The 26,428-nt window shown below is 45.1% G+C and overlaps 1 gene segment (V, D, J or C); it reads right to left on the bottom strand.

The window, feature by feature from the left end:
• Nucleotides 1-3,372: 3,372 nt before the first annotated feature.
• LOC118078106 (Ig gamma-3 chain C region-like) lies at nucleotides 3,373-13,928 on the bottom strand. The segment is given in 7 exon segments: nucleotides 3,373-3,462; nucleotides 4,079-4,215; nucleotides 8,971-9,300; nucleotides 9,831-10,154; nucleotides 10,456-10,788; nucleotides 12,663-12,965; nucleotides 13,919-13,928. Coding segments are annotated over 7 exon segments (1,527 nt in total).
• Between the last annotated feature and the right edge of the window lie 12,500 nt (nucleotides 13,929-26,428).

Genomic DNA, 26,428 nt, shown 5'->3' with positions numbered 1-26,428 from the left:
CTAGGGGCTATAATTGGGATCCAAAACTGGTCATATGAAACATTCATCCGCACACAACTTCCCCTACCCACCCCCGGTTGTTTATGTTGACTTGTTGACTTGTTTTCAAAATCCAGGCATTACTTTCCTGAGATACATATGGCTGTGAAATAGCTAAAATTGTTGCAGTTAACCTTGCCAAGGAAAAACTCCAACTGTTAGTTTTCACTTCCTTACCTAATTCTTAATTAATTAAGGATATACTGTACTAATTATCAGTTCATTAAACTTAACCACCTTTCTCTCTATGCTGCAACGAGCTAGGCCATGGTTTGGCTTAATGTTTCCCATGAGGTGGCCAAAGTATTGGAGCCTCAGCTTCACGATCTGTCCTTCCAGTGAGCACTGAGGGCTGATTTCCTTCAGAATGGATAGGTTTGATCTTCTCGCAGTCCATGGGACTCTCAAGAGTCTCCTCCAGCACCATAATTCAAAAGCATCAATTCTTCGGCGATCAGCCTTCTTTATGGTCCAGCTCTCACTTCCATACATCATTACTGGCAAAACCATAGCTTTAACTATACGGACCTTTGTAGGAAAGGTGATGCCTCTGCTTTTTAAGATGCTGTCTAGGTTTGTCATTGCTTTTCTTCCAAGAAGCAGGCGTCTTTTAATTTTGTGACGGTTGTCACCATCTGCAGTGATCATGGAACCCAAGAAAGTAAAATCTCTCACTGCCTCCATTTCTTCCCCTTCCATTTGCCAGGAGGTGATGGGACCAGTGCCCAAAATTTATATACATGTAAATACTTGTATAGGGACCCAGGTGGCGCTGTGGGTTAAACCACAGAGCCTAGGGCTTGCTGATCAGAAGGTCGGTGGTTCGAATCCCTGCAACGGGGTGAGCTCCCGTTGCTCGGTCCCAGCTCCTGCCCACCTAGCAGTTCGAAAGCACATCAAAGTGCAAGTAGATAAATAGGAACTGCTCCAGTGGGAAGGTAAACGGCGTTTCCGTGTGCTGCTCTGGTTCGCCAGAAGCAGCTTTGTCATGCTGGCCACATGACCCGGAAGCTGTCTGCGGACAAACGCCGGCTCCCTTGGCCTATAGAGCGAAATGAGCGCCGCAACCCCAGAGTCGGACACGACTGGACCTGATGGTCAGGGGCCCCTTTACCTTTACCTACCCTTTGGAGTTTCTTTCCATTACCTAGGGCACCCAAGGACTTCCTTCTTCAACAAGCCTTTTAAGTAGAAAGGTTGCATGTGTATTGGAAATGTCCCATCAGGTGAAACAAATTGTGGGTGGGTTTTCTTTTGGCATCACAACAGGAGCCTTTTCAAGGCTTTGTCCCAGTAGTAAAAGTGGCATAAATTTACAAAAGAAGAGCAGTGAAGGCTTTTAAAAACATCTTTCTCTCCTCTAGTATCCGGCTTCCTCTGAGACATGGATGAGCCTGAAGGGCCAAAGGGGTTTAGGGAAAAGGTGAGCTTTGATAAAGCCTTTGAAGGAACAGATAGAAGTGGCTCTGCGTAAAGAGTCCAGGCAATCCAAGATGTAAGTAAAGGGTGAGGATGTCATTGAAATTCTACTCAATATGATCCAGAGCAGAACTCCGACGTATAGTTAGCAGAGTAAAACCTTAAACATGTTGCAGGATTCCCAAAAAAACAGACCACAGGCGATGAATATTTCATCCAGCAGAGCTTTACTGCTACTGAAGGCAAATGAGCATAATGGTCACAAATCCAATACAGTTACCTCGGGTTACAGACCCATCAGGTTATAGACTCCGCTAACAGACTCTGCTAACCCAGAAATAGTACCTCAGCTTAAGAACTTTGCTTCAGGATGAGAACAGAAATTGTGTGGCGGCAGCGTGGCGGCAGCAGGAGGGCCCATTAGCTAAAGTGGTACCTCAGGTTAAGAACAGTTTCAGGTTAAGAATGGACCTCCAGAACGAATTAATGTACCACTATGCATTCAGGATTGGCACCGTCCATAAGAAATCCAGTTGCAGCAGACTTAACTTAAACTTACAATAACTTATAATAAGTCTAAGCCTTAACACTAAACACATGTACAGAACACCATACCAGAAGGAAAAGAGATAGAAAGAGAAAGTGAAACCTAGGCTCCTTCTAGTCTATTTTTATAGTCAGCATGACCTTGACAGAAAGAGATAAGAAAACCAGTTTAAGCCAGCTGTACTCGGCTTCTCTGAAGGTATAACCCAAACAACATGAACCTTCTGCTTGCTTCTTTCACACAGAGAATCTTCCAGAACCCTCTTGAATTAATTAGAATAGGAAAGAGCTCTGCACATCAGATCAATACTTTCTGCACTGAGAAATGCAAACTGACAGAGGAAACTGTGGCCCTCCAGAGGTTGATGGACTACAAAACCCATCACCCTTGACCATTTGTTATCGTGGCTGTTGCTGCTGGGAGCTGGAGTCCAACGACACCTGGTGGTCTTCAGGTTCCTCCGCCACTGATTTTATGGGAATGAAGGACAACAGAGGATGAAATTCCTTCCTGGAAGTATGTGAAGAAGGAGGAACAAAAACAAACAAAAACCTTCAGAAGATGATTTTCTTTATTTGTGTTTTTATTATTGTCTAGTAAACATAGTTATGACCACAAAACATGCAATATATGAAAATAAGCAGAAATGTCTTCAGTGCTAGTCGCAGGTCTGATGAAGAACACAGTAGTGGTAGGTAGGTCATAAAATGGGTTTGTTTAAGTATATGGAAAGAGTTATAGAATGTTTATTTACTGTACATAAGTGGATCTGACTAGAATAGGTCAGAGATGCTCATGGCTTCGTGAGGCTGGAAGCCTGCTAGTGAAGAGGGGACATTGGAGGAGCACAGCATAGGATTCCACATGGGGTGGAGAGGAGGCCTGAAGCTCTGAAATGGGGAGGTTGCAGTAGAAGTAAGGACTGAGGGTACTCAGCGATAGCTCAAGACACTAAGGCTGAAGTCCTATGCACACTGAGAAATTCACCCCATTGAATTCAGTAGGGCTTACTTCTAAGCCGACATGCCAAAGCACCTTTCTCAAGGCCTGTGTGTCTGCCTCCATGCTTTGCAATCGCAGGCTGGGCGGGAGAACTGGTTGCTCTCCTTGACTGTGGAAATCAGGTATCTAGGGAGCGCAGTCTCAGCATATGGCATAATAGGAATGCCGTGCTCTAGGTTTTCGCAAAATTGCCTCTCTCACATGACACGTCCCTGAGTGGACAGGGCTTCATATAGACCAGGGAAGAACTTGGGCTGTTAGAGAGAAACTTAAGGTGTTTATACTGGAGATGGAGTCCTGTCCCCAGCCAGCGACTTCTTCTTTGCACCTCCCAAGGTATAGGGCAAGCTCCCAGGAAAATGCTTCTAGGCCGCTCGTTGGATCACATTCTTATAGTCAGGGCCTGGTGGCTGCTGCTGCTTCAGCTTCAGCATCATAGAGAAGAGCCATTTTACCTGTGGGAAGGAGTGAGGGTGGGGATAAAGAAAGACGTAGAACAGACATGAGTATGGAAAAATAAAAATATGCAAGTTCTATTTGTTATTAGTGACCAATCAGATGCCCCCGTTGGAAGCCTCAAAGCAGGACTTGAAGGTGCTATACTCACAAGTTGTTCAGAAGGCATGCTGCCTTCAACAATGGAAGTAAAACAGTGTCCTTGCGGGTATTAGTCAGTCTTAACCTTATCCACTAATTTGTCTAACCCTCTTTTAAAGCTTTACAAGTTGAATGGCCAACATTGCCTCTTGTGGGAGCAAATTCCATCGTTTAACTATGAAGAAGTACGTCCTTTTGGCAATGTTATAATAAAATCTTTCCTTGTCACCTTTTCCCCATCCTCCTATTCCTCAACTTGTCTTGCCAACCAACAAGTCACATCTTTTTCTTCACCCATTCTTCTGATTTTAATGGACTGTTTGACACAGTGTAAAGTCCTCCACAGAACCATTCACTAATTTACAATAAACAGTACAAATATTTCAGCCTTATCCTTTTGCCTCCCTCCCCATCTCTGCAGTGTTTATGTAAGATGCAAGTGTAGATATGTAGTATCCCTTCTCCTCTACTCACTTTGAACAGTGTCACGGCGGCACTATAGCAAACACTGAGGATGAAGAGGATGAAGAAAACAAAGATGGTGACCCACAAGTGGTCCAGTTCCTCCTTTTTCTCATCACTATAATCAACATCTGCTGACACAGTCGTCTCTGTGAGGGGAGAAAGAGACGTCATTTCCAGTGTTCAACATAAAATATATCCCATAACTTCAGCCGTTCCTTCACCCACCACTCATATTTCTACACTTTGTCATCAACCCATGCTGCAAGAATCTGAAGGCATTTGTTCCTAAATTTGACTGTCATTGTAGTAATTGCAATTGCAGGTAGGGGTGTAGGAAACCCACATGGTGGGAATTCTGTCACGGTGCAATTCCACTATGACAATTCCTTACTTAAATCCAGGCTATGGGTTGCCATTTAAAAATTCACATTGCTCAGTGGATTCTATCTGCTACCATTTGTCCTGCCCTTAGTGATATAAATAGAATTCTGCCTAAAGTACCAGTTCATCCAATTCTTATCAGCTTGTTTCTGATGAACTTGTTGTGCAATGTGGTCTAGAAAGGCCATGCAGTGAGCTTCATGGTTGAAGAGGGATTTGAATCTGGAGTTCTAAGCACCAAAATGAACGCTAACCAGTACGCTAAGCAGACCACCTGCTAACATTGAAGCAAGGAGTAACCAGGGAGTAGGTGTGGGTAGGAAGTTGGTATGTGATTTCATTTCATATGTAGAGGGCTGAGGCCACATCCTGGCAGCATAACTGGACTAATGTCTGCTCCCCCTTAAATATGGGATCTCTTCTAATTCTGATGAGAGAGGTAGGGCATTCTGGAATGTTGTCTGTTACTCTCTTTCTTTGTGCCACTGGACCCAAACACCGTTATCTAATACTGAGTTAACTTAACTGGAGACTGGGTTCCACTTAAGTTGCCAGTACCACAATTTTAGATCCACCATCTTTAAAAGCTGTCAAGAAGTGCCAGTATGTCAAATATTTGTTCGGTCTGAGGTTGGCTCTAGCCATTTTTATGAATGTGCATATAAATTTGCATTTTTCTTTGCACAAGGGCTCGTGTTTGTCTCTACAGTGGTACCTTGGTTCTCGAACGTAATCCGTTCCGGAAGTCCGTTTGACCACCGAAACATTTGAAAACCAAGACGCGGCTTCTGATTGGTGCAGGCGCCCCGGAAACAATAGCCAACAACCGCACCAGACGTTTGGCTTCCGAAAAATGTTAGAAAACTGGAACAATTACTTCCGGGTTTTCGGTGTTTGGGAGCCGATTTGTTCGTCAACTAAGCCGTTCGAGAACCAAGGTTCCACTGTACACTCATTGCTGTGCTTTGCTTGTTGGCAGTGATCTCTTCCACGTATTCTATTGAACTCTTGCCTGCTTAAGTCTCCATCCTTCCAGTGTGGGGGAATTCTTACACAAGCCGAGAGAAAAAATGGGGGTCTTGCAGCATAACTAGAGCAGGAGCAATTGAGTGGTGACCTTGGCATTTGTAGTTTCCAAAAGCAGGAATGTCTGGGCTCTTTGTGTGTTTGGACTGTTGATTTTCTTCCATCATTGATTTTCAAGATCATCATCCAAAATGTGAAACTTTGAGTCAGCTCATCATCATCATCATTATTTTTTGATTGCATAGTTATGAGGGGATCTCTGCCTCTTGGGAGAACATATCCTCACTCTGCAACTTTGGGCCCTGCCATGCACACCATGCAAACTCCTTCCCTAACATATCTCTCGCATATCCCCACCCGACAAAGTATGACTAATCCATTCAGGTGGCCGGAATATTTTGTGAATCTTTCATGGCTCCTCATCCATCTGATCTATGAAGCCATCTATCCAGGTTTGGCTCAGTTTGCTTGCCCATCTCAGTCATATTTAGAGTCAAACTAGGTTTATTATCACTATTACTGATACTGTTATTATTTTATTTATTTATTTATTTATTTATTTATTTATTTATTTATTTCCTGTCTTTTCCGCAGGGTAGCTTGTGCAATTTAAAACAACATCGATAAAACACAATGCGAGGTTAAATGTGTCAATTGAATTTGACACATTTCTGTTTTTAAGTAGTTGATAGCTGCTTTGAGGGCCAAAGGGAGGTAATTTTATATGCAGTCCTGCTTAACATAATCATTCCTTGTGGCTGTAATTTGCCATAAGCTTCTATAGATACCATGGTATGGGTTTTTGATAAGCATTTTTATTAGATTTTTCCAATTTAAATACCTAATCCATTTTCAAATTATACAAATCATACAAATATCAATTAAACAATTAATCCAAATCTCCTGCCAAATTATACAAATTTAAATTTGACTTCCCATGCTTCAGACTCAGAAAGCCTAGTCCTCTTATAGTCACTGCTTTCTAATCAATAAAGTCCAGATCTTATCCAATAGTCTGTTAAAATCCCTCTATCTTCTTTCAAGCCCCTGAGTTTTTTCGAGTCCATGGTATGGGTTTTTGAAGGAGGAAACCTCTTCCTGCGTACCACAGTTGTCATCCCCGCCCCCGAATGCCCCACTCCCCATGGTATCACTTTTAGTTTGGCCTTCAGAAATTATTCACTGTTTTTCAGGCAATGTAGGTGTTGTGCATTCCCTTTGTTACTTCTGCTCTCCCACTGAAATACACAACAACCCAGACAATGTGAATTGATGGGAGGGAGGATATATGTGTCAATGGTGAGTGTGCATGTCTGCTGCACCAGATGATGGCTGACTATTTTCTGGCCCTATGGCTACTTTGCTGCTGCTCTCCATTGAGCTAACTTCCCACAGGATGCTTTGCCTACAATTGTACTTCCACCTCCATCCAGATAAGCTCTGTACCTGCTATCGCCCTGAGGTTCTAGCTCTGCGGTAGAGAGTATACTTTGCATCAGTTGTACTCAATGCTAGTCCTACTCAGAGCAGGCCTGTTTTAATTAATGGCGCTAAGTTAGTAATATTCATTAATCCCAATGGGTCTGCTCTGAGCATGTGAACAGGCACAACCTTGATGAAGGATCTTGGAGAGCCTGTCCAAGCACGTCCAACAGTGGCTGGTCCGCTGCCACATGAAGACCTTCGCCCTCCACTCTCAGTTTGTCTTCAGCAGCACCCATTCAGAGGCACATTGCCTCTGAAAAGGAGGATTTCAAATAGTGACCATAGCCAATAACTGCAATGAGATCTATGCATTTGTCTCAGCTTCTCTTAGCTGCTTCTATAAGAACATTTATGGAGAGCTCGAAGAGCTTGTCAGAGTGACGAGCGTCAGGCTGAGTCTTTAGGAGGGCAGGTGAGGCTTCTCACAACTTGTAAGATATTTCCTGATTTGGTGAAGATGGAGAAAGGGAAGGGCAATGCAAAATAATTTCTCACCGATCTAATATGGGCAGGTCTCTCCATATTATATGTATTATCTGTATATATTATATGCGGGACCTGTTTTCTTTCCGCAGGGCCTGTAAGACAGAAATGTTCCACCTGGCATTTGGCCTGGAGCCAACCTGATTCCCTCCCCTATATTCCCTTTCCCTTTTCCTTCTGTATGAGGCTGTATTTTAATTTTAATGTATTTAATCTTGTTCTTAAGTTGTATTTTAATCAGTTGTTTTATATGTAATGTTAGCCGCCCTGAGCCCGGCCTTGGCTGGGGAGGGTGGGGTATAAATAAAATTTATTATATTATTATTGTTATTATTATTATTCATATCAAGAAGGCAAAATTAGCAGACAAGGCTTTGGCTTTGATTTTGCATGAATGTTTCAGATTTAAAATTATCATGATCATTACTCTTGGTATATGTATAAAAATCCATTTAGCTCTTGTTTCTCTACAATCATGTCAGCCTTTCCTCAGCCTTTTTATCGCCACTCCCTTGTTTTATATGTATGGGTGTATGTTTTCCCACGCATGCTGCAATGTATCTAAATCTGTCGCTTCTGTATAAGCTACTTGAGCCTTGTTAGCATCTTGGACCTGCTTTACCTTCTCCCCCCCCCCCGCTCTGTTGCCGCTTCATCTTTGCTTGTTTATACTATCCTTTACAGCCTCTTTTCCTGCTTTATATTATATATCAGCTTCTAATACACAGAACACTTGAATTATAATACTGTTTCTGGGCCTGAAGTGAACACCGCAGCAGCAGCTCTGCCGTGACTGGATGGTTTGAACAACAATTCCATTCAGGAACTGAGACCCGGTGGGGAAGTTGAGGCTGGGGCAAAACTACTGATGGAGGTGGTGGTGGTGTTGATGAGGTTGAGGGGGATTTGCAACAGAATCCTTGTGGGAGAGACGGGTACATAATTATTCCTCTTTAATGTTACAACAGCCTCTTTGCTGTTTTCAGCACCAGACATTAAAAGGAGAGCAGCGTCCTGTGTATGGACATCTGTAGATGGAAGCCAGGGTAGATGACAGGATGTTGGACTTGAGCCTGGTGGAATTTGACCCAGATTCAAATCACCACTTAACTAGATGAAGCTCACTGGGTGTCTTTGGACCAAATCCATCTCACTCCCGGCACATAGCAAGGGCCTGTTATAAAACTACACATATACTGACATCAGACCTTTGCAACTTCCCCGCTACCCATGGCATAGCTCTGATAATGGTGAATACATTTTGCTTCCAATATCACGAAGACCCCCTTAATCCATTCTCTCCTTGCATTCCAGAACCCACCCACCCCACCCCAGTCATCAATTCCCCCTGTAAATGACCACAACATGGGATATATCTGAGCTGGCTCTCTTTTTATTCAGCCATAGGCCAAACACGCACGCATGGAAATTATTTACACAGGGCTTATCTAACAATGCTAGAGGAAAAATATGGGAGAGGCTGTTGAGGTTGCAATGCCGTAGGAGGGATGGTCATCATTTTTTACCCTGGGATTTCTCCACGGTCCTCTGGGTGAACTTCATGGGGAGGGCTTCGTGGATAACCATGCAGGTGTGTGAAACTCCGTTGTTCCAGTCAGAGAATAGGATTTTCATGTGGCTGTATAGAAAGTAGGAGTCGTTCTTGTTGCCCTTCATGACCGGGGTGTTGACATGGTGATATTCAGGCATGGCGTTGTGATTCTTCAGCCACTGGATAGAAACTTCTTTGGGGGTGAATCCTGTGACCAGGCAGGTGAGGGTCAGCATTGCTGGCCGAGCGTTGATTTCCTCGTGGTGAGGGGGGTAGAGGAACACTCCGGGAGGGGTGCTAGTGCCTTTTTGAGAGGAGGGGAGGGGAAATGTGTGAGAGAAACGGAGGAAGCAACAATTATTAATGTTAAGCCAAATTAGTGGATGCAATGTTGAGAATGAAAATTGTTATGGGAGAGTCATTGACCCCTGTGGGGGACACACCCTTTCCCCCCTTGGTCCAAGAGTTGCCTTCTAATAAGAAAAAAACCCGCATTGCAGGTTTTTCAAGCACCGTAAAAACCTGTGAGCAAAGGGAAAAGGTTTTCCAGACCTCCTTTGCCATAGCAAAGTGTGTCTCCAGTGTGAATTGCAGATGAGCCAAGTGGTCTTGTGTGTTTTCAAGCACTGTAAAAACCCGTGAGCAGAGACAAGTGTAGAATGATTGTGGAAACCTTCACAATACCCCCACCAGACTGTGTGAAATGGCAAAGTGTGTCCGCACTGTAAATTGCCGATGAGCCAAGTGTTGCTGGGTGTTTAAGTATTCTCTTTCCTGCTGGAACAAAAGGCCACCAGCCCCAGGACGGGAGACCAACTCTGTTTCCCCCCTTACCTGTTGTCTTGGCAATGGTCTTAGTGATGGGAGCAGTCAAGCCTGGATATTCCACGTTGCAGGTGAATTTCTCGCCCTGCAGCCACGTTGTGACAGGGAGGGAGCTGGTAGCAGTGAACCTTCCATTAAGTTCTTCTTTCACTTCCAGTAGTTCTGGGCTCACGGGGCCAGAATCCTCTCGTGACCAGGTGACTTTCAGCCCATCTGCGTTTTCCAGATTCTCCGCCACACAGGTGAGCTTGGGGTCGTTGTTTACGTACAGGTCTTGTGGCGTTGGGGGTATGATGTGCACATTAATGCCGCCGGCGGGGCATTCAGCATTATCTGGAGACGCAAACTTCATGTTAGTTCTCTAACCAACCCCCACTTCCCTGCTGTTTTAGGGACTTGCACAGAGTAGAAATGGAAAACAACAACACTATCAGTAAGGTCAATTCATGAGCCTTAATTGAAAGCAGCTATATATACACACGAATTAGGGAGGAGGCTGTCTTGAAATTATTATCACATGCATGAGAAGATGCTCAATAATCTGGAAGCAGTTGTCCTCCTCCCTCTTGCATTCCAGTCCGTGCCCACCAAAACAGAGGACAACCCAAGTACCAGCTCAGTCAACATTTCCTACCTTCGCATATCTTGGCTTTGCTTTTCACTTTGGTTTGGGTTGCTTCATGGAACACCTGGCAGTAGTAGGTATTCCCAGCCTGCCAGTCTTCTTGGCTGACGTTGACTGTGCTTGTGGTGCTGAAGGTGTATCCGTGAGCATCCTTCCTGGGCTCCTCAGTGAATGAAGCCAGCAGCCCAGCTTCCCCACCCACCAGCCATTCCACCGTCACCGTTTTGGGGTAAAAGCTAGAGATCACGCACAGCAGCTCAATGGTGGCATCTCCGGATCTAGGTTTGCAGGAGGAATGGAGCAGGCGGACTTCTGGGGCCACTGGAGGTAGTGCAATAGAGCCTGGAAGGGTATAATTTATGAGAGGTAGGGATGAGTGAAATTGTCAGTTTCGGTTTCCTCTTACTCTCTAATTCTCCCAGTTCTCCACATCAGTTTGCGCAACTGTTTTAAAAACAAGGTCTTACTCATGTAAGGCGCAGGTTAATTCTGTGTACGGGGCAGCTGTCTATCAGCTCCATCTGGTATGCAGGCTGAGACCCTACCTGCCTGCAGACTGTCTCGGCAGAGTGGTCCCCTGCTTGGATTACTGCAATGCGCTCTACGTGGGGCGACCTTTGAAGGTGTCCCGGAAACTGCAACTAATCCAGAATGCGGCAGCTAGACTGGTGACTGGGAGCGGCCGCCGGGACCACATAACACCAGTCCTGAGAGATCTACACTGGCTCCCAGTATGTTCCTGAGCACAATTCAAAGTGTTGGTGTTGACCTTTAAAGCCCTAAACGGTCTTGGTCCTGTATACCTGAAGGAGCGTCTCCACCCCTACTGTTCAGCCCGAGGGCCTTCTGGCGGTTCCCTCATTGCGAGAAGTGAGGTTAAAGGGAAACAGACAGAGGGCCTTCTTGGTAGCAGCACCCGCCCTGTGGAACGAGCTTCCATCAGATGTCAAGGAAATAAGCAGCTATCCTAATTTTAAAAGACACCTGAAGGCAGCCCTGTTTAGGGAAGCTTTTAATATTTAATGCTGTATTGTTTTAATATTCAATTGGGAGCCGCCCAGAGTGGCTGGGGAGACTCAGCCAGATGGGTGGGGTATTATTATTATTATTATTTGCATTTTAATCCAAATTTCTCCTAACATATAAACCTTTGTATGCAATTTCACGTAATATAAACATTTTTGCTAAGCAGTGCTCCCAATATGATAGATTTTTATGTTATTCATATCATATATCCATTTTGGGGCACATTTCTCCCTAGTAGATGCATTTTTGTACATATTACTTGGCTGGAGAACTGCTTTGCAAAATCCAGAGGAGGACAGATTTGATAGGACGCCACTTGTCTACCACTCAGCGTAAGCCTTGGGACCCAAATGGAGGAATCCGCTTAGTTAGAAGACTGGAGGGTGAGTGGCCACTAGTTCATCTGCCATTGACATCTTTTGGTTCTCCTATTACTATTCTTCCCTCCTTTCGATATCATGATCCCAATGTTTTGAACACTCTCCCAGAAATGCACTGTTTTCCCTACTCTGTATCCCTACTCAAAGCTTGCCTCTCCCCTGTAGCTATCATGCTTTGCCTTGCCTGCTTCAGCACAAAGGATGGCACAGGGTGATCAATCCTAGCCATTCCTTCCATCATTACAAGTGATTGGGCCTCGGGAATATCCACCCCCACCCCCATTCTTAATTCGCAGCTTGACAACTCATAAGATATTAAAGGTGGGGGTCATGAATGCCCGCGGCAGCAAACACCGTGTGTACACTACTAATATTTGCAGCTTTGTTCCCAGACTAAAGCAGCAATAAACAGAATTTTAAAACAAATAGCCACGAATCATTGTAAACTCAACAATCAAACCTTGAAATGTATTCAAAAAAGTTGCCTCTGGGTGTTTCTCCAACTTGCCCCTGACTACTGGACCTGCTTTTTTCTTACCCCACGTCTGGTACTGAATGGGCAGTTCCAAGCTTTCTCTCTCCAGCCACCAACCCCCACATTTCAGTTGTAAGCCATGCTGGGCAGAGACCATTTCTTGCACTGCCTGCTTAAATGTGCCTTGGTACCAGACCATAGTGCCACCCCAAAATATTGCACCTATTCCCCAACTCTCTCCGCCAAAGTATTTCGCTTTTCTTTCTTTCACCATATGGAGTGTCCATTTGAGGGTTTAAAAAGAAAGCAGATAATGAAGGCCCAGCCAGACTCACGGTCAATCTCCTTGGTGATTTCAGAGCTGGTAGCTGCATGGGCGACGTTGCATTGGAGCTTCTCCGATTCCCAGGTGCTGGTTGGGATGGTGAGCTGGCTGGTGAGGGTGTAGTGGCCACTGGATGAATCCAATAGTGCAGGGAAGGTCCGGATGCCGCTGGAGATGGCTCCTGAATTCCATTGCACTGTGACTGGTTCAGGATAGTAGCCAGAAACCAAACAACCCACAGTGACCTGAGAGGCGGCGGTGTCATCTTGGCTACAGGGAGGCAATGGGAAGACCGTTGGGGCTGTGGCACTTGCTGTAATAAAAGAGAGGGAAAAACATGTTGAGTATACGCTGTCCAGCCAATGTGGATGTTTTTGTGATCCTGCAATGCAGGGGGGTTGGAATAGATGCCCCTTGGGGGTCCCTTCCAATTCTACTATTCTGTGATTCCATCAGCTGAGTGTGGGTTACAGGATCTCATCGTCTCATTTGAGGTAGTGCATTATCCTGAAAGATACTTGGGCATGCCCAAGAGTTCTCCCGTTGTCAACCAGTTCCAGTCCTGGCTGATTTAAGAATGCTGCAATATTGATCTCTGCTATTTGTTAGAGGGAGGGACAAGGAGATATATGTTGTGCTGAAGTATCACTTTCAAGCTAATTTTCTCAGCCAAGAGGGCTATAAATGTTCTTTTAAAATAAGCTTAGGATTCTGAATTCTTTGCAGCCCTGTTTTAACACCCACTGACAAACTGTTTCTCTCTGAATTTTCCTAACGCTTGACTTATGTCATTCAGCTGCAATTGCGCTGTTATTCAGTGAATAATTAATTTCAACTTTTTGGTCTTAAGTTTATCAGTTATCTAAACAAGCAGGAGACATTTGCATTTTGCATTCTACATTGAGAGAGAGAGAGAGAGAGAGAGAGAGAGAGAGAGAGAGAGAGAGAGAGAGATGTGAGCGAATCTTACAGCCATGAGAAGGCAACACCCATTCATGGCCAAGGGGAAGGAATGTGGGAATGTGTGTGTGTGGTTTGGGAAAAACAGTCAGGAGAAAGGGTGCAGGGTGCAGTTTTGGCCTCGCTGTCCCTGCACCTGGCCTATGCCTAAAGTTAACTGGACGTTGGCAGGAAAAGGTTGAGGAGGCATGGTAGCCTGAGTGCCACATTCTGCTGCAACCAACCTTCTTGGGCCTCGGGCCATTGAAAGGCAGAGCCAAAGGCAAAAGCAACACAGGTGAGCAGAGCAATAGATGCAGTTCTCACCTTGGTACATTCTACCTGTAGAAAAGTCAGAGGATTCCAATGCACACATCTCCCCATTCCCCCATCCAAGTAAGCAAAAGCCATGATCACAATTCATATTCCAACCAGGCAAAAAAGCACTCAAGAGATGGTACGGGGTAGGTCTGAGGAGGGTTGTAAAAGTCAGACAGAGGGGCTTGGAAGGGCACATATGTCACCTGAACATGAAGCTCCCCACCGTCACCCTGTTCACTAGTTTAAAAGAGTGCTGCAAGGTTCTTGTTTTTAAATGAAGGAGCTTCTGCTATGTTTTACCACTCAGGCATATGTTCACCACTTCTGTGAGCAAAAGGTCTCCCTGTCCATTAGGAGGTGTGGAGCCTTAGGCCAAGATGGTGCTGTTGGACTTCTGCTTGGTGAGAAAAACTTCAACAGCTTGCAGATTTCCTGCCACAGTGGGAAAAGCGTTAGCTGTGGGGCTACCCCCCCTTTTTTGCCTTGGTGTTACTCCTGAACCAAGGTAACAGCCACTTTTTTTTGGTGGCTGACGCACGACCCATTTGAGACCAAGTCATTAGATTTAAGCCCCTTTCATATAATTGAAACCAGTGGGATGAAGCAATCAATATTTGAATTCTGCATCAAGATCTATAGCTGCAATCCTGAATGCACTTGCCTAGGAACACAGTTACATCCACACCATCCACTTAAAGTGCTCTTATATCACCGTAAAAGTCATGGCTTCCCCCAAAGAATGCTGGGAAGTGTAGCTCTGTGTGTGTGTGTCTCCTAACGGCTCCCAGCACCCTTAACAAACTATAGTGCCCAGGATTCTTTAGAGGAAGCCATGAAACAGTGGGGCGAGAGTGCTTTAAATGTATGGTGTGAATGTGACATAGCTTCCTTGAATATTGACAGACTTATGTCTTGAGTCAGCGCATGTTTCTCACTCTCTCGGGTGGTGTTTTTTGCTGGCATTGCCCACATCTCAAAATTCCATGCCTCCTTTTAGTTGTGCGAGTTCTCTCACTTCCTCTTCGTTCAGCACCAGCTGCAGGTTGCAAGTGTCCTGCTTAGTGCCGTCTCACATACAAATTTGACTGAAACTGGGTAAGGGGACAATCAAATAGCAGCAGTCAACAGAAGGGGGAAAAAAGGCAAGGCAAGCAAACTGTGATAAGAGAATATTTGAACGTCATTAGCTGGCAGTAATAATATGAAGGTGAAGCCAAATCAATTTGTACAGCCAATTGCAACTTGTTTGGAGTTCTAAGTGTGGAAGATTATCTAATCTACGGGGTATCAGCAGCTGGTGGTTTACAAACCCAACCTTCTCCACAAATGACAAAACATTGACCTTATAATTTCCTCCTACTGGATAAAGTAGATGTTCAACTATTCATCTTATGAGTAATAATAATAATAAAAATTCTCCCAGTAGCATATGTTATAAAATAGACAAAATTAAAACCAACCATGCAACAACTCAGTAAAATGATTAAATCAAGAAGAGACAAATCCACAATAGATAAAACCCAGCCATAGAATTCCATAGTCTTTGGGGCCATGCCACACCCTGTAGTTGCCACAACTTCAGCATTTTTTAAAGTCATCAAATGGGACTTGCCCTTTGGGTTCTCCTCATATAGCCCTGCTAATGTTCCTTGATCTTAGTCCTTGGCTAGGGATGCCAGCTGACCAGGGTAAAACAGTCTGTCCAGCTCCTCTGCCTTTAGCAGGATGGTAGCCTGAAAAAATCAGGAGATTTTATGCAATGGTGGTCAGCATTATTATGACCAGTAGAGATCCAGAGAATGTCTGGATACCTCCCCATTTGAGCTGGACCACTGCTTTGCTCTGGTGAATTTTGTAACAAGAAGAGGCTGAGGCCCCGAGTCTGCCTGAAAAAAGACAAAAAGCCTTCCGCCCCCTAACCTCAGGTATGTGTGGACAGACTGACAAGTCTAAAGGTTGGGGATTTAGACTTGAGTCAGCCTCTGATTATTGCACGCAAAGTAATTTTGCCCTGATGGAGACCTAAAGCCGCAAGCAATTTTGTATTAATTCCTATGGTTGCTGTCACATATTTGGGGCATTTTGTATTAATCACCGCAGCCTGACACACACACACACACACACACACACACACACACACACAGTCAGCAAAGTAAGGTTTTCCTCTTGCTCTTTTCCAATGCCAGGAATAGTTTCCCCTGCTAAAAAAAAATGAGGTGGCAACCCTTTATCCCAACCATTCTGGTATGGTTCCTTTCCCTGGCCAAGTCCCTTGAGCCTTTAATATATCCCCAACAGGCAGAAGTTCAGCAGGTGCAGGAGTGGAGAGGGAGCGGTGGGGACAGCTTCACTACTTGATTTTCTGCCTGCTAGACTACTGTTAAAAGCATGGAAGCTCTGCAAGAAAAAAAGCGGCCGGTCTGCCCCACTGTGTTACCTGCAAGTACATTCTGCTAACCCAATCTGATAGAACCTCAACTCTCACCACTACCTCCTTCCCCAATACATTGCACTTTCCTTCCAAAATGGGGATAGAATTAGAATAGTCAATAGTTGTTTTTTCTTGCTTTCTACCAAGCCGTCGGCAACAGCTTGATACAGAATGCTTATTTCCACATTCCTGATAATTTCTGCACTGAGCTGGCAAAGGTGAGGCTGTCCCTCCTGGTCCGCAGGGAACCCTAGACAGAATATGGTGGCTAAGACTACCTTTCCAATCCACTCCAGCTTCCTGAAATCCATTTGCTCTAAAAATCCACCACACTTCCAAAAGCTAGCAACAAGTCTCCCAAATCTTGGCTGCAGCTGCTTCCCACTTAGTAACCCCGGAAGCTTCATTTGAAAAATTCTGGTGTTTGTTACACATCTGTTTTCCCTTCCTCAGCCAGAGCTAATAACGAAACCTGGGAGTCCTAGCTATTGTTGACTCCAGCTTGCAACCACTAGACCCCACTCTCCTTCTAATGCTGAGACTCCATGCTTGTTTCAAGCTGCTGTGCTCCTTTCCCATCTCCCAGGAGCATGAGGTTCCCCAGGGCTGCATTTCTCAGGTACACCAGACCCCACCTTCCTCCTTCTCTGAGCCACTCAATTACACTACCCTCCTGTGGCTGGGTACAGAAACCGGAAAGTTGCCTTTCCGTGGGTCTCCTGAAACCCTTCCTGAAAATTGCAATACTTTCCCCTGCTAGGAGTTTTGCCAAGCCTCCTGTCCTAACCAGCTCAACCCACTCATCAATAGCAGCTCACTGCAGAGAGAAGCCAGGGCTCCTGCCTGCTTCAGCCCTTGCAGCCCAGCAAAGCTTAGAGATCCTTTTGCTGCAGATAACACTTTTTGAGCAGGGAGCAGAAATTCAGCTCCTGAAAGCTGCTTGCTTCCTAACCCTCCTGTTCCTTTGCTGTGTTTGCTGCTTCAGGCCTCTAATATGAACCCCCCCCAAAAGCTGCACACCAGGCACTGGGCAGGCATTCAGGTAGCCCTGTGGCTCCCCACCCCAGCTTCCTTAATTTTGCAGTCTGATGGCTTCCCTGCCGCCAGATGCTCAGCTGGTTCCCAAGGCAAGCAGGTTCCCAGCTGAGCATCTTCTTTGGAGCAGGTTTAGACAGCTTCCTTGAGACAATACTGCAGGCATCCTCAAACTGTGGCCCTCCAGATGTTTTGGCCTACAACTCCCATGATCCCTAGCTAACAGGACCAGTGGTCGGGGAAGATGGGAATTGTAGTCCAAAACGTCTGGAGGGCTGAAGTTTGGGGATGCCTGTAATACAGCTTCTTGCTGGTCCAGTAGGAATTGGGGGATCACCAGCCTGAGCTTCAGGTTTGGGGCAGATCTTTTCGCATAATCTCTCTTTTTTTTCGACCAGCCCCCATGAAGCCTGCTGGAAAGTCTGGAATCTCCCAATTAAGCATCAGGTCCAGACTTTTACAGCATTTCTAGCTACCTACCAGCTTCCTTAAATCTAGCTACATCTTAGGGCTCAGGAACCTGTCATTCTAAGCTGCTAGCACTCATCCAGTTCCCCCTACCCTGGCTGCTCCCTGTGAGCTTCCTTGAGGCTCAGGAAGGTTATGAGTCTTTAACATGGGGCTTGACATGGGCTTTAAGTTAATTCCTTGCTTCGTAACGTCTTATCTGAAACGTGCTGTGGATCTGGGAGGCCAAGAGCCTCACATTGGAGCATCAGACTTGGAGCAAGCTCACAAGTAGCTCCTCTTCCCCTTGGCAGGCTGAATCCTGCTGCTCATTGCGGGAGGGAGGTGTCAGAAATCTGCCAGTGAAGTATCTGCCTGGGTGAGCTGGTCTGTGACCGTAAATAAAATTGAATTGAATCTGCCTGGGTGGACTTTCAGCCACCTTCCTTGCCAGAGGATGCCTAACGTTCTCCTGGTAAGTCAGGAAGCTCCCAGCGGGCATTAGGTTAGAGCAAACTCTGAAGTAGCCCTGTTGTATCCTGCCATCTTCCTTGAAGTCTGCTGATTGTCTGGTAGTATCTCCCAGCAGAGCATCAGGTTTTGGGTTTTCTGCCATTCAGGCAGCCTCCCTCCTGGCTGCCCCACGCCAGCGTTTGTGAATAATAAGCTAGGTGCTCAGATATCTCCAAACTGTGCATCAGGCATGGGGAAGCATCTGGGCAGCCTTTTGGCTGCTCCCCATTAGTTTCTGTGATTCAGCTAGCACTCAGTTAGGTGGTCAAGAATCTCCCAGCTGAGCATTGGGCTTGGGGCAAGTATCTGGGCAGCCTGCCTACCTGGCTGCTACACACTAGCTTTTCTGGGTCCTAGCATGCAGCTAGGAGGTCAGCAATCTCTCAGCTCACAGCAGAGGCAGCATCCCAGGACCCAGAATCCTAACACTGTGGGCTGGCTTCAGCTTTGCTACTTGCTCCAGGGTTAGCTTCCTTGAAGCCTGGTTCTGAACTAGGTATGGAACAATGTCCCTGCTGAACATTAGGTGAGAAAGAGCTCACATTCCCCTCCAGGGTTCACGGAGTGCACTGCTTGCCCAGGAAGCCAGGAATCTCACAGCTGAGCATCAGATGGGATCTATACCACTCTTTTGCTCTTGCCCAGCTTGTTTTAGCTTAGTTAGTATTCAGCTGGGTGCCAAGGATCTCCTAGCTGAGGATCAGGCATGGGGCAGGCTTTCAGATAGGCTTATGGGAAGCTGGTGGGAAGTAAGCTAACTCTTCTGCTTTGGCAGAAGCTGTCTACCACAGGAACCTTAGGTTTGGAGCAAGCTTTCAAGTACTGCCTTCCCCAGCTTGAAGCCTGCTGCTGATCTGTGAGGCCAAAAAATTCACAGCTGAGCATCTGGCTGGGGTAGATGTCAGTCCCTCACTGCCACCTTATCAGTTTCCTTGAAGACCAACCTTCATCTAGAAAGTCAAGGAACTGCTAGCTGGCCATCACATCTGAGCAAGCTTTTCGGTTGTCCTCTTGTTCCCCAGCTACTTTCTTGAAGCCCAACACTCCCCCGGGAGCCCAGAAGTTCCCAGTTCAGCATCAGGCTTTAGCCAGACTGTCAGGTAGCTCCCTTGCCTCCTCCTGCTTCCTAGCATAATCCGTAGCTTGGAGGCAAGGAGCAGCTTGGCAGGTAGCCCTGCTGGGACACAGCTGAGTAACAAGCTTGGGAGGAGTTAGCAAGGAGCCCTGGGGCTTTTCTCGCTTACCTTCTTTAGACCTCTCTCTTGGCTGAGTGGTGGGGAGCTTTCAAGCTGAACATGATGCATTATTCATGTGCCTATGTTCCTCCCTCTCAGCTGTTGCTCTGGCTTGATATCAGAACATAGGAAGCTCAATATTGCCTACACTAACTGACAGCAGTGGCTCTCCAAGGTTGCAGGTGGGCTTCTCCCCCAGCCCTCCTGGGAGATGCCAGGAATTGATCCTGGGACCTTCCTCTTGCAGAGATGAGCTTCAGCCTTTCCCGTTTGGCTCTGCAGGAGCTGAGGTGGAGCTTCTGGAAGGTTGACCAGTCGCTCTTTATCCTTGAAGTTCTCATCTCCAAGAGTCAACTGAATACTGGACTATAGGGAAGCTGGTGGGATACAACTAGGCTACCTTTGCAGCCTTCTCCAAGCCTCACATTCAGCAGCTCCAAGCCCCATCTACTCCCCCAGTCTCCCTTACATAAAGATGCTCAGTTAGAAGATGGTAGCAAGGAAGACTTGCAACTCAGCATCAGCTAGGAAGCCCAAGAATCAACAGGAGACCCTTGACTAAAGGATAAAAATGATTCTCCACTTTCTCAGGCATAGCATCCTTCACTTGCTTCCCAGAAAGGCTAGGGCATTCCAAGGAGCCCCTTGTTCCCATCTTCTCAAGATCCATAACATTAAGAACAAACCCTCTTTTACTTACCAATCCCAAGGCTGGAGTTGATTGAAGCAACCGGACCTCTGCTGAGCGACCCACAGTCTGTTTCTGCTTGGGACTATTTTCTGTTGCAATGAGGCCTTCGGAGTTTTCCCCTAACCATGCTCTTATGAAGTGCCTTAAAAAAGAACATTGCATGTTAGTGACGTCCTGAGAGTTGGCGTGAAGGTGTGAAAAAACATCATGAGTTTTAAGGTCAAGGGATATAATTGGGGGCAACCAGAACTTCCCCCTTTTTTCTGACCTTCTCATAACCCAAAAATTCCATTGCTGAGAAAAAACAGGGCTAGGTGAAATACAGAATTGGGGTAAATCTGGCCTTCCAAAACTCAAAACATGTGCTTATACTCACCTACTTCCCTTCTAATTAATTAGTTAATTCAACTTAACAGGCCTTGTTTGTTTGCTTGTTTTCTCCAGGGTGATGTATAAAATCAAAATTATATAAAGACATTAAGCATTACAGAGTTAAATAAACTGAGGCTACAATGCTATATGGGGCTTCGGTCTACGGTTATTCCCTTTGTTCACCACAATCACCACTGGCTTCACAGTCCCATTGAATTCAGTGGAGATTACTTCTGAGTAGACATATAAAGGCTTGCACTGTCAATCTCGGTGAACTTTAGTGATGACATTGTTATTAGTGAAGCTTACTACCAAGTGTAACAAAATGGCTGATTCAGTGCCAAACTAGGCCTTCACCTCATATATTGCTATTAACCATTTTCATATCATATTGCATTCCCACAAATGGTTTTGAATTCCTACTTCATACAGCTGTGGGATAGATTAAATCCAAACTACCAACCGTTCAGGTCCTACTATCGGACAGGGATGATCAAATTACTACAGCCGTAGCTGAATTTTTGAGTGCTGTCCATGCAGAAAGGCTGGGCCATTACAAAGAGAGTTAGTGCTCCTTAATTGGTAGGTGGTGTGGCAGTGTTCGGTGTAGTATTTATATATATCTATACTCTTCCTGGAGTTAAGGAACTGACTGGGATAAGCCTTGCTCAACTGAGTCTGTATTTTATATAATCTGTATATAAATTTTATGTGATAATGTGTGGTTTGATATGCCTAATAAAGGATATTTGAATTTGAATTGGATAGATTAAATCGTGAGGCCAATGTGGGCACTATCTCGTGCAGTGCACTTGCTTATGCAATGGAAGTTAATTTCTGCAACAGGACTTGCTCTTTCTCTTCTTTGTTGCTGTTGTTTAGTTGTGTCCGACTCTTCGTGACCCCATGGACCATAGCACGCCAGGCACTCCTGTCTTCCACTGCCTCCCGCAGTTTGGTCAGACTCATGTTTGTAGCTTTGAGAACACTGTCCAACCATCTCATCCTCTGCCGTCCCCTTCTCCTTGTGCCCTCAATCTTTCCCAACATCAGGGTCTTTTCCAGGGAGTCTTCTCTTCTTCGCCCTCCAGCAACTCCCATGCCTCCTCAAATTTGCTCTAGAGCAGTGGGTTCTCAAACTTTTTTCGCTGGGCCACACTTTCAGAATAAAAATGGGCTCGTGCCAAACATTTTCCCCCAAACTGATAAGCAATACACTGGAAAACAAAAATAAACAACTCCTAGCAGTGCTTGATTTATAACATAGAACACAACTGCTTTATAATACAGTGGGACCTCGGTTTATGAACACCTCGGTTTACGAATTTTCGGTTTACGAACGCCGCGCACCCAAATGGAACGGATTAATTCACTTTCCATTACTTTAAATGGGAAAGTTCGCTTCAGTTTATGAACGCTTCGGTTTATGAACAGACTTCCGGAATCAATTACACCCATGCTTCAGGTTAAGTACACTTCAGGTTGAGTACTCCGCGGACCTGTCTGGAACGGATTAATCCACTTTCCATTACTTTCAATGGGAAAGTTTGCTTCAGTTTATGAACGCTTCAGTTTATGAACAGACTTCCGGAACCAATTGTGTTCATAAACCGAGGTACCTCTGTATGATCATGGGGCATCCATAAAGTATAAAACTATGCAACTAACTAGGAACACAAATCATTCCCAAATACAATTATAAAGGAGCCTCTTACATATGTACCTTAAGTACTGTATGTATACAAATGCCAGGAGAGGTGTGAACTTGTTTTTGCCAGGTAACATCATTTATATTAGGTCTAATTTGAGACAAACACTCTCCTCATCAACACAAATACAGTAAGCCTTTCTCATTTTCTGATCTTTCCTATTTGTCAGAGTTGAAAATCCACAATCACAACAACACGTTGTGGAGAACTGTAGATTCTGGATCACAACTAGGATTGTCCACAATATCACTTGGTGCTCTTTGCTCTCATTTTGAAAAGATACCTATCCATATTCTGCAAGTAAATAGAATGGTTTTGGTACTGTGCCACACTACACTGAAATATTTAAATGTTTCTTTGATTGTCCATGGATCTGAATCTTGAAGGAGAAGACTTGTTTTGTGTTCAGTGTCTGCTTGCATCCCACCTTTCAATTTGTAGGAAAATGTGCAAGGCAGCATACCAGTTTGGGGTTTGTTCTGGCTCCAGCTCTGTGGCTGGAAGCTCAGTTAGCCTCAGTCGCTAGAAGTGCCCTTTTACCAACTGAAATGGGTATTTCAGTTATGATTGGGGAAGCTTGCCCACAGTAGCACTGGTTACTTCAAGAATGGAGTGCTGGTGTGCTCTTGATCTGAAAGCTGCAGTTGGTGCAGAATGCTGCAACACGATTGCTGACAGGAGTGAGACCTTGTCAAATATAACATCTGTGCTCAGAGTTCTGCACTGGTTTTCGATCTGCTACCAGGTCAAGTTCAAGGTGTTGCTATTAGTATGTAAAGCCCTTAACAGCTTGGGACCAGTTTACCTCTGAGATCACCTTTACCCCACGTATATCCTCTCGACTGCTTCAATCTGCAGAACTGGCACTGTTTATAGGTGCCACATATTGCTCACTTTGCATCTATAAGAAATCAATATTTCATTATGGTGGCACCGATACATTGGAACTTCCTGCCTATTGACACCAGGGAGCTGCCTTCACTGTACAGTTGTACCTTGGAAGTCAAACAGAATCCGTTCCGGAAGCCTGTTCGACTTCCTAAACATTTGAAAACCAAAGCACAGCTTCTGATTGGCTGCAGGAAGCTCCTGCAGCCAATCAGAAGCCACAAAAGCCCCGTCGGACGTTCGGCTTCCAAAAATAGTTCGCAAACTAGAACAGTCACTTTTGCAATGTTCAGGAGCCAAAACGTTCGAGAACTAGCCTGTTCAAAAACCAAGGTATGACTGTACTTTTTTTCGTGCCTGATAAAAACATTTTTGTTTAGACAATCTGACTCAGATATCTAGAATGCTGAGGTGTTTTTAATTTATTGCCACTTTAAATTTTTTGAATGATTTATTTTTACTAATTGATTTATTGATTTATTATTTTTGTAAACCACTTTGAGGTTTTTTTTTTTTTTACAAATGTGTACACATTTCCTGACATAAATAAAACTTCTTCTTTTTTTAAATTATATTTTCTAAACCAAGTTCTCTAAGACATGTTTTCACTTTATTGCAGTACGTATGTTAATGACTAAGATTGGGCACTCTGACCTCTGACATCCCATTTTTTCCTTTTGGTTTGACTCAGTGATTTCATCCAAACCTGCAATTTCAGAGTGCCAATGGCCTCTCACCTTTCTCAGGTGGGCAGCAGTTGCGGATCTCACCTCAGTCCACCACCCCCAAAACATGGGCCCATGTGTCTTGTCAACTGTTAGGGGAATTTCTTGGCTGGCAGAATCTAGGAGTGGGGATTCCCTGTCAAAATGCTGGCTTCAAATGGGTGGTGGCTGAGCATTAGCTGCGGGCCATGTTTGGTCAGCTGGCAACTCTACCCCTACCCCTCCACAATGCAGTTGGCCGAACAGCTAACAATTTTTATTTTTTCCTGTTGATCCCCATTTTTCTCATGCTGGTGTCACTATGCTGACTTTGTACTACATTCTTTTTTGTGGGGAAAGTTCAGTAAATACTTAATTTTTTTAAAAAAAATTAAAAATATAACAGCCAAACAACACATGAAATGCCTTTTCACAGGTCAGACCACTGGTTCATTTAGCCCAGTACAGCCTGCACTGACTGGCAGTGGCTTTCTGGGGTTTTAGGCCCTATTTCAGGATACCCAGGTGGCGCTGTGGTTAAACCACTGAGCCTAGGGCTTGCTGATCAGAAGGTCGGCGGTTCGAATCCCTGTGACGGGGTGAGCTCCCGTTGCTTGGTCCTAGCTCCTGCCAACCTAGCAGTTCGAAAGCACGTCAAAATGCAAGTAGATAAATAGGAACCGCTACAGCGGGAAGGTAAACGGCGTTTCCATGTGCTGCTCTGGTTTGCCAGAAGCGGCTTTGTCATGCTGGCCACATGACCTGGAAGCTGTACGCCGGCTCCCTTGGCCAATAATGCGAGATGAGCGCGCAACCCCAGAGTCGGTCACGACTGGACCTAATGGTCAGGGGTCCCTTTACCTTTACCTTTTAGGCCCTATTTCAGGATACCAGAAACTGAACCTGGGACTTTTGGCGAGCTTTCGCTATTTCTGTAAACGTTTCTGCTCTTCATTTCCTCAGACCTACCAGCACAGAAAGACTGGTCTAAGAAAGATTGCCTTCATCCTCAGTTAATATCTCAGCGTGCTTAATGACAACCCATTTTCTTAAACATTTTTAAAGGTGTTGAAAATGATGCAACAGAGGCATCTTTGCCTATTACAATTGCACATGTTATTTTGGCCCATCAGGTAAAAAGGTTTTTTAACACCTGCCAAGCCTTTGTCCCGGTGGTAAAAGGGAAATAAATCTATAAAACAAGAGCAATGAAAGCTCTTTTGAACAGCTTTCAGCTCTTTGAAAAGCAGCATTCGCTCCTCTAGTATCAGGCTCTGAGTCGGGGATGACACTGAAGGGCCAAAATGCTTTACGGAAAAGGTGAGCTTTGAGAAAGCCTTTGAAGGAACAGAGAGAAGTGGCTCTATGTAAGAGTCCAGGTGATCCAAGATGTAAGTAAAGAGTGAGGATACTGTGGTCCTCCAGAGGTTGTTGGACTACAAAACCCATCATCCCCGACCATTCATTATGCTGTCTGTGGCTGCTGGCAACTGGAGTCGAATGACACCTGCAAATCTGCAGGTTCCCAAACCACTGATTTTTATGGGAATGAAGGACAACAGGTGGAATTTTCAAAAGAGGATGGAGCTCCTTTGAAAGTATGTGAAGGAGGAACAAAAATGCCCCCCCCAATAAAAACTATAGAACAGGCATCCCCAAACTTTGGCCCTCCAAATGTTTTGGACTACAATTCCCATCATCCCTGACCACTGGTCCCGTTAGCTAGGGATCATGGGAGTTATTGGCCAAAACATCTGGAGGGCCGCAGTTTCGGGATGCCTGCTATAGAAAGACTATTTCATTTTGGTATGTTCTTATTGTTGTCTAGTAAATATAGTTATGACCACAAAACATGCAATATATGAAAATAGCAGTCAGTGCCAGTCATGATTCTGACAAAGAACGTGGTGGTGGTGCTGGGTGGGTCATAAAACTGATATATTTAAGTATTCAGTACAGTGGTACCTCTGGTTAAGAACTTAATTTGTTCTGGAGGTCTGTTCTTAACCTGAAACTGTTCCTAATCTGAGATACCACTTTAGCTAATGGGGCCTCCCGCCGCCGCTGCGCGATTTCTGTTCTCATCCTGAGGTAAAGTTCTTAACCCGAGCTACTACTTCCGAGTTAGCGGAGCCTGTAACCTGAAGCGTTTGTAACCTGAAGTGTTTGTAACCTGAGGTACTACTGTATAGGGAAGGAGTTTAAGGACATTTGTGTACCGTCCTTAGGTGGATTTGGCTACAATAGGATAGGTCAGAATCAGAGGTGGACTTTGGTAATACAATGCCCTGAGAGAGGGCAATATTTGGCACCCCCCAAAACTAGTTCTTATTTTCACAATAATTCTTTTTGGTACTGTTACATTTTAGTGGGTCTTCTCAGTATTAGTACTAGTATTATTTTGTGTCCCCTTGGCGTTGTCAGAGTCTCCCACAGCTAGAGTAGGCTGGATGCCTGTGAGTGAAGGGGGCATGTTGATGAACAGGACATA

This window comes from Zootoca vivipara, chromosome 12 (assembly GCF_965207765.1).
Source record: "Zootoca vivipara chromosome 12, rZooViv2.hap1.1, whole genome shotgun sequence".
NCBI classification, from domain to species: Eukaryota; Metazoa; Chordata; class Lepidosauria; order Squamata; family Lacertidae; genus Zootoca; species Zootoca vivipara.
The sequence above is the reverse complement of the archived record's forward strand: the minus strand, read 5'-3'. Positions and strand labels throughout refer to the sequence as shown.